Here is a 22,559-nt window from a genome sequence, read left to right as displayed (position 1 = left end):
TGGCAGCAGCAGGGAGCACATAGCAGAGAAGACAAAGTGTGCAGTGTGTGGAGGTGCCAGGCTTTGGGTACACAGCCCTGCTGCTCACAACCTGCATGTGATGCTGCATGTGGACTCACCTCCGGTAGCTCAACTTTTCTCACTCTTGTTTCTCAGCAAACCCCAAATGTGAGCAAACCCCAAGTGTCACTTCTTTCAGAAAAAGGTATTACAAGTAAATACCTCCTTCAACACTTATTTCTTTCCCCCATCTCTATGCCTTACCCACAGTTCTAGGACCAAAAGTACTCTGTAGATCAAAGATTGTCCACTAAACCAGAAGAGATAACAAAATCTTGCCCTAAAGTAACACTTGCATATCAAGTCACCCACAAGTAATGATATTTCTAGGTGTTTTACACTTGCCTTTGTTTTTTGCTATTGATGTTGACAACATGTTAAACATCAAGCATCTTTGTTAAGCTACAGCTAAGTTTACATAGCAACCAACATAGCAGAATCCTCCTGCCACTCCCAGAACTGGCAGAAAGACAAACTAAGGCAAGAGTCACATCCTAACTAATTAATTGCTGGCCAAGTCCTGATTTCAGCCAGTTCCTGCTGGCTCTGGAGAGGCCTTGTATGCTGGAGGAGATGGCTGGTACCTAGCAAAGCAGAGAAGCTGCACAAAACTAACCACTGCTCTGTCACTGTTTAAAGAGAAGGCCTCCTTCTCCTCTCTACCTGCATGGGGGCTTTGCCTGGGATGAGGATGTGCCTGAGAGAGGCGCTGCTCTAACTTCACCACAGCCGGGCTGTTACACACCCGAGTTACAAAGCTGCTCTTCTGGGTTTCACTTGCTCCTCAGCAGCTTTTTCTGACACCCTGGAGCTTTCCCCATCCTCCACAGTGCTTTGGGCCAAGTTGTCTCCAGCTGTACTTACTCCTCCCTTGCTAGTTCACAAATACAGCGTGTGCACACTTCTCTGCTTGGGAAAGCCCAGCCCCTGGCAGCTAACATCTGCAGAACTGTCAAAGTATTTCATGTCTCTGCAACTCAGTTTGATTTCTTGCGGCTTTGCCTGAGGTTTCCCTGTTAGAAAGCACTAGCCTAGTTTTTCAAAAGGTCATGGACAAAGAAACTTCCTAATCTTAAAATATGACTTCATCACCTATTTCTATTAAAAGCAGTGATTGGAGTGTTGCAAGGAAAAAGAAAATAGTGGCTTACATCATGAATAAGAATTTTTCTTTCAATGCAAGTGGTTTGGACTGCAAGGACGTAGCCAGAAGACTGTTTAATTAATTCCACTATCACAAAAAGTGGGCACAGCGTCTAAAAGTCTCCTCGCTGCTGAGCTGTCCTGCGGTAGGCATTGAAAGGAGCTCGCATGCAGGTGCCACTCACAGTGAGCACCGCACACAGGTGGCAGCACTGCCGGGTCCTCCCGGTGCAGCAGGGAAAGCAGCCCAGCTGCTGCTGGAAAGGCCAGCTCCCGACAGCAGAGCGGGGTGTGGGGACAGGGATCTCAAAAGCCACCCCAAAACCAAAGCCTGCCCCTGATGTCCCACAGCTGTTTACAAAGTCCTTTCACGCAGGACGCCGCCCTCGCCAAGAGCGTGGCGTGTCGGGGAAGCACCTCCAGGTACACAGCGGGTATCCTAGCGACTGTAACCAGCAAAGGCAGCAATACAGCTGGAGTTTGTTTGGTTGTTAAGCGAGCGCTTCCTCCCGGGACACGCAGCACAGCCCTGCCTTGAGCCTGCAGCCTGGCGCGCACGGCCCCCGCTGAAGGATGGGCGGGTGAGGTGGCAGCAGCTGCATCACACAGGGCTGCAAGGAGAGCACCACCGGCAGCACTGGCACTGCTGCCAACAGCTGCACGGGCACCACGTGCCATGGCCCCACTGGCAGAGCTAAGCCCGAAGCTATCCAGGTTTGTACTCTTGTAAGGGAAAAACCCCATCTCAGGTGGAAAAAGCCAAAGCCAGTTTGCACTCCAAAAGGAAAAGCACCCCAAAACATGAACCCAAACCTCAGTGTTGTAGGCCACTGTGCCACGGCCACCAGCAGCACGGCTGCTCTAATCCAAGTACTTTCCTGCATGTAAACAAACCCTTGTAAGCTGCAAGAAATCACTGAACTTGACAGATGGCTCATCCCTCTCATTCTGGCCATGTACCACTGTGCCCTCCTCACCCTTCTATAGCCACCAGCTAAGTTTCATATTGTCCTTTCTAAATGCAAACTGTGGGTAGTTTAGTATTAGTAACTCTTTAGGCAACTGCTTCTCTATAAAAGCCATTTTCACATGGCAAAATGAATCCCTTCTCTAGGAATATTCAGAGCTACGTTGAGTGTGTGGGCGGACCCAGGCTGAACACACGGCTCCATGCAAGCGCTACTCTCCACTCAACTGTGACAAATCACGAGCAGGATGTACGTGGACTTTTCCACCCCCTCTCTGAGCTACACGTGTCCCAGGTAGAGCATGTGCTGAAGCTTTTCTAAATTCTGTTCCTCAGATAGTGCTGAACTTACCAAAGCAGCTTTTGTTGGGGAGGAGTATTTTTAATAGAAACAGGATACTCCTTTTTGAGTGTGAGAATTGAAGCATCTCACGTGTGGCTGTTTTGTTAGGTTTTTTTTTCAAACACCATACAGCAAAGAAACTGAAAACAAAACATCCCAGACTTTTGAATTGAAATACAGGCTTTACAACCACATAGTAAGTGTAGGCTCTTATATTTTAGTTTAAGACTATATCATTTTATAGAGTACCAAAATAAGCAAAGGATCAGCACTCCATACAAAGTGTTAGTTCTTGTGAGGAGGGTAGAAGGGAAATGGACTTTAATTACACTAAACTTTTTTTTGCAAGTCTAAAGAAAACTCCATTTCAGCAAAACATATTTGGGTTTCAATTCCCCAAATTTCATTAAATAATGTTTCTTTTAAGACAATTTACATTTTTCTCATTCAAAATAAAGGGATGATTTAAAGCACTATTAACAAGGAGGTGGTGCCGTTAATGTTTAATGTCAATATGCAATGGCATCTGCTATAAAGGCTAGAAGAGCAACACAAGCTTATCTTTACTTCTGAAGACTACTAGAAATTGACTAACACTGGAGAAAGGTTTCAAGCACAGCACACGACTCTAGCTCTAGGCTGCTGCCAGGAAGCCTCTGCTAGTCCATACACTGCCACGGGGACTGCCAGCACCCTCCAGGGCCCTGAGGGCAGCAGTGCCACGCGCTCCCACGTGTGTACCCCGTGTCCCTCTTACAATGGGTACATCTTTTCCCTGTCTTACGGCATTAGAACGCAAGTTAGCAGCTAACATTGCCACTACAATTTTACAGAATCATAAAGCTGAACAAAATAGCAGTTAAAACAAATTGAAGCTCTCTGTTAAACTCTATGACAATCCTTCCTCCTGTCCTACTCCCTGTCCAAAGCCTCCTCCTGCTCCTTCCCTAATGGCTATTTTACAATAAAGAGGTTAAGTGGATTTACATGATGCAAGCGCAACTCAAAGACTTTTGCCCTATACATATAACCATGTCAAACTGTGAATTATACATGTGATAGATCTCTAACAGCAACCACCAGATTTTTAAAGAAACACAAGTATTTCAACATGTACAGTAATGAGTTTAAAACTGTCCAACATCGTTGCTTTCATACATTCTCTTCCTCTTTATAGCATTAACGGGATTTTAGACCTTGATGGCGACAATCCCAAACAAGAGTAAAATGAATTTATTTTATTGCAAACAAACGTCTAGAGTTAAACTTCTCCACCCACTTTCTTTAAAGAGAAAAGGAATCAGCAGGCTAAGGAGATACACCCATTTGAGAATTGACATGATTAAAAATTAAGATATAAAATGGGTGACTCACAGTTTCATTAGCTTACAAAATGGTGGAGGTAACTACTACAAGCACACTAGGTATACAGTATTTTGTGGGGAAAGAGTTATACAGACACACAGCTAACTTCATATAGATCCCATTAGACAACTGGATTTACAACAAGTTTTGTTTAATAAGAAATGGGCAAAGCCAGCTTCTTTTCAGAATCAAAATGCAGAACAAATGGAAAAAAAAATTATGGTGTTGTACCTTCACAAGTTTGAGCCTCCACAAATAAAGCAACCGAGTTTTACAACTTTAAGAGCTTCTACATACACTCCACCATCACTATTTAGCCCCAGGTTTCCTCTTTGCCCCCAACATCTTATTGAGTTCCAAATGTTACAAAAAAGTCCTAGTTATTGCCAGAAACTTTTGCCTCCCCCTCCTCCCCTCCCCACCCAAGAGCTTCATAGAGAGGATGGAGTGTAATAGGGAGCTTTACATAATCTCATGGTATTTGAGGGCTACTAAGATGCCTCCACACGAATCTGGTTGCTAACATTTCTATCATATTGTGACATGACTCACGACTGTTTCTTAGAAATTGGGGGATGGGGAAAAAGGAGAAAATTCTTTAATAAAAAGACACCAGGTACAAAGCAACGTTTTACTTTTGTTGTGGTAAAAAAAAAGTCACATTTTACAGATAAAATGTAGAACCCTGAAATACTGACACATTCTCTTTTCGTGCACAATGCTGAGGTTCTCTTACGAATCACTTTAAAACTGCAATTAAAAATGTACAAAAAAAGAAAAGAAAAAATCAACCCACAAAGCTTCTAAAAAAGGAACCCGCAGGCACTTCCTCTTGTGGAATGTTTAAAAAGTTAGCCTACTAAAGAAAACAGTCGACTTCTTGTGAAGGTTTTGGAGAAATATGTATCAGTTCATTTATTTGGGTATTCAATAATATCCTTGGTGATAATGCTGACTCCATGGCTTCTGACCCCAGAATTGCTGCAACAGATTAATAAATAGTTAGTTTTAACCTGCAATCACATAATGGTTAAGTTTCTTACTTGGGGGAAAAAAATAAAAAAGCATTTAACAAACATTTCCCTGGGACTTGAGAAGATTAAAGTCCTTTTCAACAGCAGCAAGCTCCTGAACAACTGAAGGCAGTTAAAACTTCACTTCACAGCAGTAATGTGAAGCCAAGTATTACATACCATTAAGAACATTAAGCCACAGCTGGTATTTGATATATCAAGACCATCAAGGCAGATTAAGTTTTGCACAGGAAGCTATTTATAGTGATATTACCTAGCATTAGAAGATTTTGCTATCCACTTTTGACTATGCATCTCTTTTTTTAGTCAGCATTTTACAACATTCAAGTTAACAATCAGTAAAAAGATCGAGTTGGGACTACTTACACCCTGCTGCCACTGGTTGTAGCCCTGAGATTGGTTTTTGTAGCCACGATTATTTCCCCTTCCTCTGAAGTTCTGCAAGAGGAGAACAGTTTTTAACTACTTTGTCTATATGCATTTTTTAGCAGTGTCCTAATACTGATCTTTGTTGCCACCAAAACATCGCATACCATATAGAAGTATCAGCCCCAGGTTAATAAAAAACACACCACCAAAAACACTAGAATACCAAAAGCCTCTTTCCTCCCCTCTAAGCAACTGCTTTGTAAGCATAGGGGCAAGAACCTCAGAATTAATAAACCAGCTCCAACTGTTGTTGCCTAGTCTGGAAAGCTGGCTAATCCAGTTTTGCCTCACCCTATTTCCAGCTGCTAAATGCACCAGGACAACTAAAAATACAAGAGCTCGTCTATTTTTAGTTAGAAAGGCTGTAGTTGCTACAAGGATATGTTATCTGATCAGACAAAAGGATATGGGTCACACAACTGAAAATAGACAAGCTAGCCCACAAAACTTCTCACAGAAGTTATGATACAACAAAGGGACATTGATACAAGTAGATAAAAATTTGCTTTTCCCCTGTTTGTCAGTATTAGGCAAACCTGAGCCATGTTTACTGGCTTGGGCTCCATCTGCTGGCTCTTCAGTAATCCCAATTTTGTTTTTCCAATACTTCCACCGATATTCCATCAGGTAAGATCTAGGCTAGTGTGTCTTTATTAATTGTGTTTGACACCAGACACCAAAACAAAGACTCTGTGCAGAGCTATTTTCAGAAAGTTCTCTACATGTTTGATAAAGATACACTATGACCCTCAGGCCAAACAACAGTTACTATTATTGGGGAAGGGAAGAAACACACAAAAAACCAGGCCAGCCTTCACACACATGCACTAAAAATCTTCATTTTTAACAGGACAGAGGTACAGCCCTAACATGAACCCCCCGCATCAGCAGTCGTTACACAACATTCAGAGCCCTGGGCACATGCACTAAACTAGAAAGGCCTTGCAGCATGAGCATGGCATCAGTGTAGCACCACAACCTAGTCTGTGACTCCTCACAGGCACCAGAGCTGTCAAAAACATCTAAAGTACACTAGTTCAACTAGTCAGTCCCCCCTCAAAGCATCACCTGGTTGTAGTTTCCCCTGTTGGGCATTCCACCTCTGTTATAGTTTCCTCTGTTTGAGTAGCCACCTCTGCTTGGAAAGACAGGGCCGCGAGGATAGGGGTAGCCAATTGCCCCGCTGCTGCCACCGCCACCGCCGCCACCTCCACCACCGCGCTGAGGCATGTTGCCTCCCCTCCTGTTGTATCCACCACGATTGCCAGGGACTGCAAGGGAGAGAGAGTTACTTTAATCAAGTAATTGTTAGGTCTTACAGATTTCCTACACCAAGATGAACAGTGCAATCCAAGGTCTGATGAGCCTCTCATTTAAGCTGGACAATTAACTATGCACTAAAACGTTAAATTACTGAAATCGAGATCAAGGTTCCCACTATATAATAATTGCAATGTGAGTACGACAAACTTTTTCCCCAGCAGCAGCAACCTCCAGAAGTCACAGATTTATTTCTAGGCTCACCTCCTCCTCTGAAGTTGCCCCGCATGTTGAATCCTCCACGTCCTCTCTGACCCCTATTAAACTGATTTTTATTGCTCTTCTTGTTCTTCTTTGAGCCAGTGTTCTGCTTCTTTTCTGGTGGAAGAGCTTTCTTACTTTCTTCTTTATACTGTTCCAAAAGCTTCTGAGCTTCTTCTTTTTGCAACTCTACATAGATTATTTCATCAAAACATTCTGCTACCTCTGGCAGTGTGAAGTTCCCTATAATTGCAAAAACACTGAGTATTCAGCATCTACATTCAGCTATAATCAAAGCCGCAATTTAACCACCTTTCCCCCATTCTTCCTCCCACCCTCTGCATCCCCTCAGCATAGGGACAAAATTACATAATCTGAGCATTTAGGAAATATAACAGTGACAAAGGAAATAAACAGGTCTTCATGGAGTTGCCAGTACTATTCCAAACCTCGAAAACATTCTGCCTATCTTTTTTTTTTTCTTTTATAAGCCTCCACTCAGAACACCAGTTTCTGCCAAATATGTCACGTATATAATAGGGCACTTTATGCCAAGACAGCTTTGTGCATCTGCATGAAGCGTATCACCGTAACTGAGTAGTGTTAAGGACTGCAGCAGAGGGAACACAATATAGTGTTATCCTACCAAGTTACAATAGTCTTCCAGTTTTGTATAAGTACAACTGTTTAAGATAAAGTGGTTTTTTAGACTTCACGTTTACTTAATCCTTTAAACAGATACTCAGCATCCTAAAACACAGTATAGGATTATGTTCCATGCCTTTCATTTTGAGAACTGCATGCTCTGGAAGATCTTTTCCCTCCACCTCTGCCTTCTTTTGTGTTCTTTGCTTGTAGTCTTCATCTTTTGGGCAAACAACAACTGCTTTGCGCTGGAAGCCTGCAAACAGGCACATTTTTCTCCTCTGCGCAGCTGCAGACACATTTGTCTGAAAAAAATGCAGTAACTTACTACACGTAGCTGTCATTGTAAGAGTTAAGGAAGTCAACTTATGGTGTATAGACTTCACCTCTACAAGAGCTTGCAATGAAGTTTACAAATAACTGGACATAAAGATGCTGCATAATGCAAAGTTACGAGCTTGTATCAATGTGTTAAAACACTTCCTCCCACATCCCATAAATCTAGAGAAGTTCAGACAAGCATTTGTAGTAATATCTCAACTTTGTGTCCCCTGAATGAGTAGTAAGTCAGTAACTGAAACAACTGCTATAATAATGTAACTTTAATCCCAATTAATTACTACAATACAGCCTATAAAAAATTTCCTTAACCGTTTTTCACTGAAGCTTCTACCTGATCCAAAATGAAATTCCGCTTCTTACGAGCTGCGATCTCAATGAACTTTCCAAGACACTGTGGAGCTCTCTGCAACAGTGTGTTAAGTTTTCCAGTGTCTGCCATCTGACGCTTAAAACCTGCAACCTATGGAGAAATTTCCCAGAGTTAGTCAGTGTAATCCTGGTACATGTGGCTGACATTCTTTGCTAAATGCTTTCCACACACTTCAAGGGTTGTTCAATTCAAGGCCACAACTGCTGCAAATTCGTCACTGAAATTCTCAACCCTCCATAGAATGTAAGAGATTTATAAACAAAGACTCCACAAGAATTGGTACCGTTCAGTTCAAGATATACTCATCACAATACTAATTCCACCTCTGAGAACAGTGATGTATAGAGAACTAGAAATACATTCAGTAGTCAACAACAGCTGACTATGTCTTACATTTTACCACAAAAAAGCTTCTGAATCTTACCATGTGTGAATTAGCAGCTCAGCAAGGTAATATAATCTTTACACAGAACCATTAGGTTGGAAAGACCTTTGAGATCACTGAGTCCAACTAACACCAACCTCGTCAACCAGACCATGCACTTAAGGGCCACAGCCAGCATTTTCAATACCAATGGTCACTAGCTAACTAGTAGCCAGCTTCATTGATACCAAAGAACCCCATGGCAGCCAGAGACCCTGGATTTATAGCAAGTTTTCAATATATCAAGAAATAAAAATGTCTTATCACTTACCATCATTTTGTCCATAATAGTATTTGTCCCAAGAATATTGTATTTTCCAGGATTTGCTGCTGCATGTTTGGTAACCCATGTAGTCTTGCCAGCTCCTGGCAAGCCAATCATCATCACCACCTATGACAAAGTTCTGTATTTGAGATACTAGTTCAAAGATTTTCTTTAATACACAACTTAGCCCAGCACGCCTAATGGAAACTGTGGGGGAATGTGGGGGTCTTGGAGGTGGGGAAGGTAGCGAATAGGTCACAAGACACTAAGTATTAAAGCTCCCAAACAAAAATGTAAGAGTGAGGTGGAATAGTCTCCTTAACTATAACCATTTCCATCCCTGTGCTTTAACAACTTTTGAGATCATCAGAAGAAACTTACTTCACAATCCTTCTTTTGCTCAGGTCCCTTTGGTCCTCGGACCCTATCCTCCAGGGGGACCTTCTGGATGAAGGTGTACTCCTCAGGTACTGGGAAGTAGGGTTCCTCCTTCTGACCAAAGTTAAACTCAACCGCACAGTTATGGCAGAGAACATGTGGAAAGAGTGGTCGCCCATCAAGAACTTCCTTGCTTATTTTGAATGCAACACCAAGCTCTTGTCCATTCTTGGAATATGAGAGTTCCACTTCATCACCATCAAAATTCTGTTTTTCAGACAAAACATTATTTTGGATAAAATTAACTCACTTTATACAGTTAATTAGTCACTCTACTGGCTATGTTCACTCAACTTCTGTAACACTGTTGTTTCATAAAGGAACTAAAACCAATTTTCTCTTCTAATGAGTCACTATCAATGATAATTTTGTTCAAGATCTGATTTTTTGTTAAAAGGCTTTAAAAGACATTTGTCCATGAATATGAAATTATGCTGCCAGCAGTCACTGTTAGTAATAGCTGCTGTTTCTACTGCCTGCCTATGTTAAACAACTTGTCTTGCTCCCATGATGATTTTATGTATTTGCTTTACTGCTTCTAACATCAAAGCAGTCTAAAAATTCAAGGATGTTTCCCCTCAAAAGAAAATATAAGTGAAAACTTACAGCAAAACATGCAATCACATCATTTTCATCAAACTTCTCACCAAAGTCTTCAGTCTCACAATTGCATGTCTTTATTCCTTTTAGAGAATAACCGTAAGAAAATTCTTCTTCACCTGAAGGAACAATTTAAACTAATTACAAAAAGGCTTTTCCATCTAAACTTTTAGACATAAATCACCTTACAGCGAACTTAAATAAGCTGCTGTTCATAGTATTTTTATTAACGCCAAAACATCTATAACACCCCCCCAACAGCTATACAAGCTCATTCTTCTATTCAATACTTTCACTTGAGATAGAACAGCAGCGTTTCCTCATGCCTGTTTAAAAGCCTTATGCTGCTGGTTCCAGATTTATGCTCTCAATACAAGCTGAACTGTCAGATAAAGACATGAACAAGTATTTTAAACTGTGAACACCTGATTATGCACTGGTATACCTGCTGTAACGTAGTCAGAAAGGCTTTCTGAAGTTAGTCTCCAGGAGCACTTACCCCTCCCATTTTAAAGGGAGTTTAGCAGACAGTCAGCCTATGCAACAGCTGAGGATGAAGCTGCAAGGAACAAGCTAACAGGAAGTGTCAAACACAAGGACTCAGGTGTGACTTAAGTAGAAAGCTGTTGCTGATGTCAGAACACATCAACTCACCAATATTTCCCCCAAACATATGTTTCAGCAACAAGTTATAAATATTATTATCATCAGCATGTGTCATATATAAAATGAAGCCATACTTCTTTCTTTCCAGCTATTTTCAGAAATTAGGATTTTCCCACCAAGCAAAAAAAAAGATAATGTAGTTACCATGGGTTAAATTTTATACCATGCACTACCGTTTAAAAGTGGAGGGAGGGGCAATTCCCCTTTTCTACTTTTGACACTACATGAAAAAGACAAATCCTTTATCTTGTCAAGTATTTAACAATGTTCTCAATAACCCATACATAATCATTGGAAGAATTAATTCTTAAATTATGGCCCTAACCCTTACATGTCTGAACACTTAATGACTTTATTTGGTCCTAGTAATGAACTTTCTCACACCACGTCCAGAGAATGACTCAAATTAAGATCACTTTTCACAACACACAGACTACAGTCACTAAGCTTGTCCCCCCTGCTTCAGGAAAAAAAAATTGAAACTTCAGCCACATCAACACAAAAGCAATTAAACATTTAAGTCTTACCAAGCAACATTCCACTTGTGTTCAGTGACCAGCCAACTCGCACTTCATGTATGTCAATGTCTTTTGTATACAGGTGCTTAACAGGAATCTTTTCTGTAACCTATTTTTAAATTATTCAGTAAAAGGTAAGCAGTATTTATTATACACTAACAAGATGGAAGAACAAAAGGTAACATTTTGAGCCTTTACACTTTGGTTAAATCTTTGCAAAGTCTAAGTGATCACCTTCAGCAAAACCAAAACATGCTCGAGAATATCAAACTGCAGCTAGTGACTAAACAGTTCTATCTCCTGACTTAGCAATGAAGATTGAAGATGCCATACATCTTCATCACTTAGTCACAGCAGTCCCTGTCAGTGGTCAAAAGCCTTAAGTCCTTTTGACATTGTATTAAAATCACAATCAATACAAATATTTATTTAAAAAAACAGAGTTGCCACAAAGTTGGGATCAACAGTAAATTACTTAGCTAAGAAAATGTGCACTGTATTAAAAAACTGCTTCTTAAAGGGAAAGTATTACACTATCCCTTTTCACTGTGAGCAGACTTCCTGGGCAAGCTGCCAGCTTTCACACAACATACCCAGATTAAAAAAAAAAAAAAAGCAACAAACAAAAACACCCCAGAAACCCCAACAAACCACCTAAACACACTGGAAACTACATGCAGCCAGCTGTTTTTTAACTGTCTTTAGAAACTTTACTAAAAAGAAATGAAAAGCCCATCAGTATCCTATCAACCTCTGCAACTATTCCAGTCAGGTGACTAAGCTGAAACTCATTTGAAAGCAAACAGGACGCTAAATAGTGACATAAACTTCACTGGCCTTCTGAAGTTACAGGTATCAACAGACACAGAAATCACTGCATGCAAAAGTTGCATAATGGGATCACTACCCAATTCTCATGGTAACAGTTACATTTGAAAGCACTAGAGGAAGAGAACAGATTAATATACACAGGCCCATCATATGCAAAGAAGCCTTTAATATTGCTAAGTAAAAAAGGAATAAGAAAAATAAATTCAATCTTTGTTGTTTTGTTCCTCTTCCATCAACAAGCTGGAGAAATCAGTTTGTTACAAGGCTGATTGCTCTTTGCCATTCTTACCCTTCAGGAGAACTCTTGCTCTCAAAATTCAGCTACCTGCTAAATACTCACATTCACTGCATCATGTCAGAGTTAATGATGTTGAAAGGGACCTCTAGAGGTCATCCAGCCCAAATCCATGCCTAGAGCAGATCAAACTCAAAGACTAAGCAGAACCAGAAAGGACTGTAGGGATAATTTATATTCCTTTAAAAAAAAAAAAGTCAAGCTCTATGTAATCTTCAGAAAGCACAAGCAAACTTCTGAGTAGAGAGTATAAAAATACTTTCAGTGTTGATGCATGAGATGACAAGTAGAATTAATGATTAAAAAATAAGACCAGAAGTCTCATATTCAGAACAAATGTAGCGTTTTGTGGGTTGTTTTAAAATTTCTGTGTTTTGTCTGTTTTTTAAATTAAAGTTCTTATAAGAGAAAACAGTTTTGCAAACTGAGCCATCTTCTTTTAAGAGAAGGCCGTTTTAGAGTCCTGTTCACATCAATGCGTTTCAACCACATCCAAAAAATGTGACAAGTATAAATATAATATTTAAGCATGCAAAAGTCTCCCATAACCATTAACTCACCTTCATCTCAAAGCAGACTTTGCCTTTAGAAACTCCATAGGAGGCTCTCCCTCCAGCCCAAAGGAAAGCAAAGCTTTCCATGGTCAGAGAGGAAGCACTAAACCGGTCTCTTGAGATTTTAAAATGCAGGTCACAGTTATCTGTTAACATAAAAATTATTCTGTTTACTCTGATTACAAAATTAAGTAGAGGCATCCAATTTTATGCATTAAAGATGATGCCAGCTTTTAAGGGTCACTTTAAAGACAAACTGCCAGCAAGTACCCAGGATCTTTCTGAGAAGCAACATGTCTAGATGGAACTGCAGACTGAAACTCAGCCAGAATCTTAGGAAAAACTAGCTAACAAGTAATTTTCAAGGTGCCATCTTCACTTCTGTCACACAAATTCCCTCTATTTTTTTTCCATCTGCTTAAAAACCCCTAACTTGCACCGTATCTGTTTGAACCCTGTCAGTTACCTCTTTCCATCAACATCGAGCCATCGGCATCGTGCTCTCCAGTACCCTCTAGAGACCTGATTCTGAAGCAGTCTCACTGCTCAAGCCCAAGCCTAAGGCCTGCTAAGAAGTAAATGCGAACACTAATGTTTTTATTTAAGTACTGAACGTCAATTAGCAAGTCAAATTAGATTATGTCTATTAAAATAAAGGCAGTTAAGTCAGATGCAGTTATGCTAAGTACAGAGAGTGTGCTAAGAGAACCTACTTCAGCCCAGAAACACGACCTGCACACTGAATTCACCTATCACTCCAAGCACTTAAGCAGAACCTTGGTTTTACAAGCATCTTCAGAGCTGCACACCATGAAATTGCAAATGAATCTCCCACTAAGTTTCAGAAAAACAATGCCAAATGGTAACAAGAGGTGCAGCATGCAAGACTTGAATTCTTCAGAGCAATGAATCCACAGAAGCAGCTCCAAACCTACCTGATAGTTACAAAAAAGGAGCAAAATGAGCAAACAGTGAGTAATTCTGCTCTGGTATAAAACCTGCAGGATGCCAGAATACACTAAAATGCAGCCTGCCCTGTACTACTGGCAGCTCTTATGCACAAGATTTTGCTTTGTTTGCATACAGCCATCCCCAATTTCAAAAATACTGTAAGTGATCCAAGTGTCTTCTCATTAGTACTGCTAACTCTTATTTGTTGAAAAACAGATAAAATCATACAGAAGAAACCCACCTTTGCAGGCTACCTTTAGAATGGGAGATGAGAAACAGAATTTGAAGCTACAGCTTCTTTGTAAGACATAGGCAATAAAAAGCACTTAAGAGTGGCTAAACCTCTTACATGTCTGGATCACTATCCAGAAGAGAGTGCCAATTCGTTACACAATTGAGCCTTACAGCTGTGTTTGAATCTTATCTCTAAAGAGTCTGCCAACACTTTACGTCAGAACTTGTCCAGTAACAAGATTTTCTGCTAGAAAATACTATTATTACTAGAAACAGTAATAATGAAAAGCAGTTATTTACTCAGCTATTGGAAAAATCCAAAGCTCCCACAGAAGCGGCTACTCACCAGGTTAGCAGCTAGAAACTTGAGACTTAGTTAGCAAAATGTCAGGGATGGCATATCCAGCAATTTACATGGCTGTAAACTAATACCTCCTTCCATTTTAAACCATTTCTTGTGGAATAAAACCACCTGAAACTTCTAACAAATATACCAGACAATGCCAAAAGTTAAGCTTTCCTTCCACGGCACTGTAAGAATCCAACAAGTTCAAGCATTACTTCAAGTTTTCTAATATTGTGCTCAGTCCTTATACTTACCCTCAAGAATACAAATGTCAACTCTGCCATTATGGAATGTTACAGTAATAATGATGCTTATAATCTGCCTCAAAAAAACCCTGTTTGCAGACACTTCTCAAATTCTATGCTCTTGCTGACCAAGTCTCTCTGCCATCCCACTTGCACAAACCACCATCCAAAGCCCACACACTCACAGGTTACATGAATGGGTCATTTCTGAGGAGGCATTACTAGATTTTGTTAAATTTATTAGAAGATAGAAAGAGCACGCCACTAAATAGGGGTACTTGTGCAGGAAGCTCGCTTCCCAAAGTGTATTTTGTAAGCACTTATGCTGTTGTCTCTCTGAGCTTTCTGGGCAGTAGTGCTGGACAGCTGTTCCATCAAGCTGTCTGCAGGGTGTTCTTTGTGCACTCCACACTTACTCACCTAAGCCTTCATACCAGATTAGTGTTTTGATTAAGATTGCTTCACAGAACTGTCTATCACTACAGAATACATAGGAAAACCAAGCTTATTACTGCTAACATACTCATAAGCCTTCTGTTCTTTTGTTTGCTAAAAATAGGTGGAAATACAGTATTTTTCTTGTTTTTTAAAGTTACCTGGTAATGAAAATCAACAAATGTTATCCTCCCCGTCTCAGAAAGCGTGGCATTAAGATTAGAAGCCTTAACACCACATCTTTCCAGAGCAAAGGAAAGCGTGTTTACTCACAAGTATCAAGACAAACCACTGTGTCGTCAAAATGTTCATCTTCTTCTTCAACAGGTGGTTGAGGGGACTTGGCCCTGAAAAAAAAACCCCAAACAAAACATAATAAAGCTACACGTATTTTCACAAAGTTGAAACAACACTTCTGTACTCTATTGCTCCTCATCACAAAATGCAGCCCAGCACCAATTCTGTTTACCTGCTATACTTGTTTTCCTCAATGTATTCAAAGTATCCCCGGCCATGGTCTTCACGAGGTCTCTTTACTCCCCTCTTCTTCTCACCAGGCTTTTGCTCTGTTTTACCATCTCCTGTAACAGAAGCAATGAATTATTTAGATTATTTTAAATTTTAGTTTAATTTGGAATAAAATCTGTATCATGGTTTCGACTTTGCAAACTGCAGCAAGCTACAGCATGAGATAATCAGTAACATCTTAAAAAGGAATTTTACTATGTTATTAAGGTAAAGCCCAGAATGTTGAATTTTCACGAGAGACTCAAAACTTGTCGCCAATCAGAAACGATTTAGCAAACGGAAGTCGCCAATACACTACGCAGCAGCCAGTACGGCCCGCAATGTTATGAGCCCCACTGAAACCATCCAGAAAAAAAGAAAAAAGAAAAAACTAAAATGGTAAAAAAATCCTCCTGACCCGCCGCGCCTCCAAACCCGTAACACCATCACCACCCGCCCACCACGGAGGCAGCGGGACATTGCCAGCCGCTCGCAAGGGCACCGTGCGATCCGCACGACTGCGCCTCCTCCCGGCGGGCCGCGGGCGGGAGCCCCAGGGAAGGGATTCCTCCTCCTCCTCCCGCCTCCATTGTACCGCCAGGCCTTCCCAGCGCCATCCCGCGCGGCGGCGGCGCCCAGCCCGGAAGTGACGTCAGGCGCGCCCCGCGCGGCCGGGCGCACAATGCACAGCGCGCCCCAGCGGCCCCTCCGCCGCCCCTCCTCCCGCGCCCCTCCCCCGCCCCCCCGCCGGGCCAGCACGAGGCGCGGGGCCGCCAACGTCCTCCCGCGCGCCCCGGAAACCACCCCCCCCCAACCCCCCCCTCCCGGCCGGGCAATCCCCGTCATGGCGGGGGGGCTGGGATTAATGGGCCCCCACCCCGGTTCCCGCCGCCACGCTCACTCACCCCCGGCGCCCTGCGCCCCGGGGCGGCCGCCTCCGCCGCCGCCTTCCGCTTTCTTCTGCTGCTGCTGCTGCTGCTTGGCGGGGCCCGCCGGGCCAGAGGCAGCGGCGGGCCCCGAGGCGCCCCCGGCGCTCTTGCTGGGAGCCTCCTTGGCGGCAGCGGCGCTGCGCGGCGGGAGGAGCGGAGGGGGCTGCTGCGGCTGCTGGGGCTGCGGCGGCTGCTGGTCACCGTGGCCGTTGGCGTCTCCGGCCGCGGCCTCCTCCTCGTCAGCCAACTCGTCCTCCCCCTCTTGGAAACCCTGGTCGTCGCCGTTCTCATCTTCCTCCTCCTCCTCTTCCTCCTCCTCGCCGCCCGCCTCCTCCTCCATGGGGCCGCCCCCGGCCCCTGCCCGCTCGCCGTTCTCCTCGCCCAGCTCCATGGCGTCGCCATCGGCGGCCTCCAGCCCTTCCTCGTCGTCGTCCTCCATGGCGGAGGCCGCGGCCTGGCCGGGGCCTCCCCCCTGGCGGAGCTGCGCGGCGCCCCCGCCGCTCTCGGCCGCCTCCCCCTCCACGCTGCCGTTGCCGGGCTCGGCCGCGCCGCTGGCGGGGCCGCCCCCGCCGGCCTCCTCCTGGTCTAGCGCGGCCTGGAGCCGCTCCATGAGCTCAGCCTTGAGGCCCTTGTCGGAGAGGCGCCGCTTCTTCAGCTCCTCTTTCAGCTCCGACACCTTCAGCTTCTTCACGTTCACGGGCGAGCAGCTCATGGCGGCGGCGGCGGCACTGGCGGCTCGGTCCCTGGGCGGCGCGCGGGCGGCGGCGAGCAGGGACAGACGGGCGGCTCTGGCTGTGCGTGCGGTGTGTCAGTGCCCCGGCGGGCGGTGGGTGCGGGCGGGAGGCGCGGGGGGTTCGTGCGGCTGCGGGAGCTGCGGAGCCGGACCCGCCTGGCGCCAAATCCTTTCACCGCGAGCTCGCGAGGGAGACGCGCCTCGCGGGGCCGCGCACGCACCGGCGCCGCGCGCGCGCCGCCCCGCCCCCGCGCACGTAGGCCCTCCCGCGCTACCGTAACGCCCGCATTACCGTAAATACCCGCCCGAGCGCAGCACTCCCCGCCGCCCCTGGCCCGCCGGGTTCCTCGGCGGCCGATCGGCCGATACACCGCTTCGGCACAATGAGCCCGCTCTGCGCTGCCAGCCACCCCCGTGCCAGCTCCTGCCCGCCTGAGGCCACAGCCCGACCGAAATGCCCCCTCTGCAGGGGCCCGCATTCCTGCCACAGCCTCTGTCCTCATTCCCCTGGCTCCTCTGCGCCCACGTCGGGCCTAGTCCCGCACGGTTTATTGCGTACGGGCTTTGAAAAGGGGCCCTGCTGCTCGGAGCGGGTCCCTGCTAACGCGGTTACGTAAGGGCAGGAGCGGGGCTACCGCGTCCCCACAGCACCGGGAGGCAGGCACGGGGCTGAGCCTCAGCCAGAGCCGTCGATAACAAAGGTTCTCCAGTGCATGAACTCCTAATCTGGAGCTCGGCACGGGGCTAATCCACTCACCAAAACTGCGCAGCTTTCCCTCTTTTCTTCCCCCTGCCTCCCCCTCTGCACAGTGTTAATGTGGGGCTCTCCCCAGCCACACCAGTTGTACAGTCATCAAATTTTGGATTTCTCCAATTCGGTCAAAAGTAACAAAACAGTGGAGAGGATTTCGCATGAGCAGAAAGGCAGCACAAGTTGGCTTCCTTAGGGAGCCCAGATAAAGAGCTAATTTTCAATTGCAGGAAAAGAAATGCAAGTCAAACCGCCAGAGGATCAGTATGGAGCGCAACAGAAGGGAAGGTGGGTTTGCCACGAAGTTGCCTTGTGTTGGTACAGATTGTGTGGCCTCCTGAACCAGAACAAATTACATTTACCTGCCCCAGAGGAAGGGAAGAGAGACAAGGTAGTCATCCTGTTCTAAGTGTGCAAGGAAAGGGCTCTTTCACACAGGTACACACACACTGCTCTGTCCTCAGTCAGGCTACATCTACTTGGAGAAAACTCGACTTGGGTTGGCAAGGTTAGCTGAACCCAGCACTACACAACAGCTTGGTGGAACCGATTCAGGAAGAGATGCAAAAAAAGTTGCCAGAACCTTTCCCTTACTCTAAGGTCAAGTTAGTGGATTTTATTTCAATCCAGTAAGTGAGAGTCACCTCAACAGCAGAAGAAAAGGGTAAGAGTACATCAATGCAAAGGAGAGGTCAGTGTGTGATTAAGCTGTACCACTCCAAATCATTGCCTTCATCCATTTCTTCATGAAAGAACAATCTTAGCTAGTCTGCTGAGGGAATCCTGACATACACTGTTCTGCCAAAGTAACAACAAAATTAAACTAGTTAATATTGCAAGATTACTGACTAAAACTTACAGATAATTCTGCATTCAATTAGATGGCATTTGCCTATCCAACCCTCATGGTTTTTTTTGTTTGTTTGTTTGTTTGGTTGGGTTTTTTTGGTATGTAAACAAATCTAAGCAGAAAATACATCAATAACTCTGTATTATCTGAACCTCAGAGCCCTGTGTTTAGACCTAGATCTTGCACAGGGCTTTTCACATGTTGAGTCATATTTCTGGAAGAGTTTAATCAACCCCAATGTCTGGTAATCTACTACTGCAAACTTTATGGATTGATAGATTCTTTTAGGCCAGCTTTGTATCCCTAAGCCTTGCCTTAAATGAGCACATCTGCACATATTGACAGTGCCTCTGTGCTAGAACACACCCTCATTCAGAATCACCTAAGAGCTGCAGTCGTCACATGTAATCCCATTCCTAAAGGATGTCATGTCTCCCTACTTCAGTAACATGCTCATACTGCTTTATACTCCTGTTACCATGGAGAAACAAAACAGCTAACAGCTTTGAGGCACATGGAGAGATTCCTTACCCTAAAGCATCCAAGCCTGTATATAAAGGCACAAATAGATAAAGTAAAAACCCTTTCCCTTCCCCTCTCTCCCTTGAAATTTAGCATTATTAACTTGAGGCAATTTTTAAGTTACTACAGCTGTCTATTTATTAAACCACTTAGAAGGATGAACTTATTATTTTTAAAGGAGATTAACTCATACCATCATAATAAGGGTAATGCTTACTATCTAACCACACACTTAATTACACTACCAAACAGGTGTAGCAAGACTTCTCAGACTACAGTTATGTTACCTGTTATTACAGAAGTGAGAAATCTCAGTTAATTTCCAGATGTCAGGTGATTCAATTGTAAATAATAAATAAATAGTTGTAAATAATCATAAAGCTAAGTAAATAAAACACAGACATAACTGAAATAGATGTGTTTAATGACTGCCTCACAGTGTTATGGCAGTTTAATGACTGCCTCACAGTGTTAAAAAAAAGTGCTTTTTCTATATGTAAGTTAAATACATATTTATTACATATCTGTCCCTGGGAAAAATCTCTCTTAAGATACTCCCCTGTCCTCTTTGAGTCCTTTCAAGAGTTTGCCTTTCCCTTATTCATACTTTGAAGGAGAAAAATGGGTTAAGGATGTATGCTCTCCTCTTTGCCGTGCCCTCTCTTAGTTCAGATACTGAGTAAATTCTCTAACTCTGCTTTTCACAGAACATGCAGATAGATAGATGCCAGCCATATCAAAAATGAGTGTTTGGTAGTGCAACTTCCTGAAACAGGATAACACTAAAGAAAAGCACTTTAAGCTTTAATGTGCAAAGCTGCTACTTGTATGATGATGGCCATATGAAAAACAAAACATGATTGCTGGTAACCACAATACTCTATTAAAATTGCCTTTTTTGGTCTCAAAATATATTGAAACGTAATCTTCCTTTCTATTTAAATGAAAAGTGACATGCCCCTATATATAAAAGATGCAATCCTATGCACTTTTTATCAATCATATAGCATTTTTCTCCTACCTGTTTTACTTCCTAACCTAAACTGTTTTTCTCTCCAAACCAGTCTTCCCTCTCAAAAGTAATTTCCAAGTCCTCTGGGACTTGGCCCTTCAACAGATCAGTTTCTGGTTTCCCTCATTTTTGTTTGTTCTCCCTTAGACTTCAATTAGTTGCTCTGCTCACCTATAATGTTCTTTCCATTATTCACCCTCAGTCCTTCCAAATCTCTCTCCTCTTTCTGTTTACCAAGAGCAGTGACAAAGAGGTAACAAAAGGAAGAGGAAGCTTTAAGGAGGGCATTGAACAATCACAAGAGTCCAATCCCACCTGGGCTTTGAACCTTTCCACATATCTTCAGTGTTGCAGGAGAACGCAGGCATTTGTGTTTCCCTGTTCTGCTCTCTTAGAGCCTTGTCTGTCCTGTTCTGGCTCCTTCTGTTGTGTTTTACCCTACATCCGACCATCAAAGTATGTTCCTGGTCTCTTCTTCCTTAATCCATCTACCCTCAATTAATATTGCCTCTAGATTTCCACATTCAACACACCATTACTTTAAAAGAGAATATAATTCTTGAAATACTCTGCTGCTTTTTATGCTAGCAGGCAGCGTGTAGAGCGAGTCTTTTTCTTTCTCCCTTTTCATCACTGCTCATGAAATACTCATTAATCATTACTAGACCCTATGAGAAATTTTCAGGCATTTTTAAAGTGCTGATTTGTCCCAAGTGAGGTTGCACAACTAACGGGCAGTTCTGATGATTTCTTAGTCCCTATTTATTTATCTCCATAGGTGGGTCTATCTTAGGATCTGTCTGCCAGGAGGCCAGGAGTTTGTTTTTGGAGTAATAGCACTGTGCTCCTCATTCCCTGACATGCACTACTGCTCACTATCACAGTCAGGATGCTGAACTAGATTGACCTTGCCTTGTACTATCTATAATCTCTCCATGATATTTTAATATCAAGGGAGTTCAGTCTCAGAAATGAGGTGGTCATATGCCAAAATAAGGCCTATTAATTCCACAGGAACCAGATTAGTTAGGTCTGACAGCATCCTCAGGACCTAAGGGGTAGTTAGTGTCTAATTACAAGTAGATCTGTCAAGGTTCAAGGGACTGAATTCAGGTTTCTGGCACTGGTTTGGTTAGCTAGTTCTCCTCAGAAGCTTTATTACACTTTCTGCCAGCTTTGGGCCTGCAGGTGACCTGTCACTTCAGAGTCGGTAAACAAGTCATTTTTAAGAGACTAATGCTCTTTTGCTTTTCCTGTGTGCTGGATGATGTAGCTGAGTAATCCCACCAAGCAGAAGGAAGCACTGGAAAGCTACACTAGGACATCACATATCAGCCACGACCTGTGTTTGTCACCCTCACTGACCCCAGACCAAAAAGAATCCCCCTTTTCCCATTTCCAAGGAGTAATGGGTTTTGCTTAACCAAAAAATCCAAAACCCAAGCCCGTGAGTTTCTGAGAAACAGTTTCTCAGTTCAGAGCATTCAATGACTCACAGTTACTAAGCCTGGTCTTGGGAAAAAAGGCTGCATTCTCCAACATTAAAACCAGGATTCATTTTGGCTTTATTCAGAGCCATACAGAAGTTCATTCACTACACATGTCTCAAGTCCTATATGTGAACTAATTCATTAGAAGATACTTAACTGATACAAATCAGACATCTGCATTTCCTGGAGATTTTTTTGGTAACTTGCCACATTCACTAGAGTGGAGCTGTGAACTCTGGAAATTTAGATAGACTAAACCCCTCTGCACAGCAGTCAGTCTGTGGAAGAGGAGGTAGCATTGTAAATCAGCTTCTAAAAATATGGTTCTCCTGTGAGAAAACAATGTGGAAGAACCATTTCAAGGGAGTATCAATTAATCTCTCTAAGGGACTATTACAACAATCATAAGTAGGTTTTAAGGTTGACTATCAGTTTCTGTGTACCTTTCTGCTCACATATGAAGACACAAATGGTCAAGATATCTAACTAAACCTAATCATGGAGACAGGACAATTCACAACTGGCAACCACAGACCAGCTCTTGCCTAATGCAACTTTTCTGTTCAACCTGACTTTGAAAATACAGCCCCCACTGATGTCCAGATAACCACCTTCTGGGGCTGCTTTTCTCTCCTGGTACTTAAAGCTCTTTGTAGTACACACAATACATACCTATCGTAATTTTATACTTAAAGAATTTTACTCTCTAATCTTCTTCAATACATCTTTCTCCTTTCCCTCATA

The 22,559-nt window shown here is 43.3% G+C and overlaps 1 protein-coding gene across 1 annotated transcript; it reads right to left on the bottom strand.

Moving 5' to 3' along the window:
- Positions 1-2,707: 2,707 nt before the first annotated feature.
- On the bottom strand, positions 2,708-17,417 carry HNRNPU (heterogeneous nuclear ribonucleoprotein U). The gene is made up of 14 exons (XM_054628874.2): positions 16,434-17,417; positions 15,491-15,602; positions 15,295-15,368; positions 12,817-12,956; positions 11,140-11,239; positions 9,953-10,065; positions 9,290-9,553; positions 8,915-9,034; positions 8,181-8,309; positions 7,644-7,812; positions 6,866-7,105; positions 6,410-6,612; positions 5,279-5,350; positions 2,708-4,859 (listed from the first exon to the last, which is right to left on the bottom strand). The coding sequence occupies exons 1-14, from the start codon at positions 17,167-17,169 to the stop codon at positions 4,806-4,808; spliced, it is 2,526 nt and encodes an 841-aa protein (XP_054484849.2). The 5' UTR covers positions 17,170-17,417; the 3' UTR covers positions 2,708-4,805.
- Between the last annotated feature and the right edge of the window lie 5,142 nt (positions 17,418-22,559).

This window comes from Agelaius phoeniceus, chromosome 3 (genome assembly GCF_051311805.1).
Source record: "Agelaius phoeniceus isolate bAgePho1 chromosome 3, bAgePho1.hap1, whole genome shotgun sequence".
NCBI classification, from domain to species: Eukaryota; Metazoa; Chordata; class Aves; order Passeriformes; family Icteridae; genus Agelaius; species Agelaius phoeniceus.
The sequence above is the reverse complement of the archived record's forward strand: the minus strand, read 5'-3'. Positions and strand labels throughout refer to the sequence as shown.

Excerpts from the sequence above, each read along its gene's own strand:
- HNRNPU (XM_054628874.2), bottom strand. The coding sequence starts at position 17,169 with ATGAGCTGCTCGCCCGTGAACGTGAAGAAGCTGAAGGTGTCGGAGCTG. Across the intron at positions 15,603-16,433 it reads CGGGGCGCAGGGCGCCGGGG|GAGATGGTAAAACAGAGCAA; the intron begins GTGAGTGAGCGT and ends CTTCTGTTACAG. Across the intron at positions 5,351-6,409 it reads ACAGGGGAAACTACAACCAG|AACTTCAGAGGAAGGGGAAA; the intron begins GTGATGCTTTGA and ends CTCCTCTTGCAG.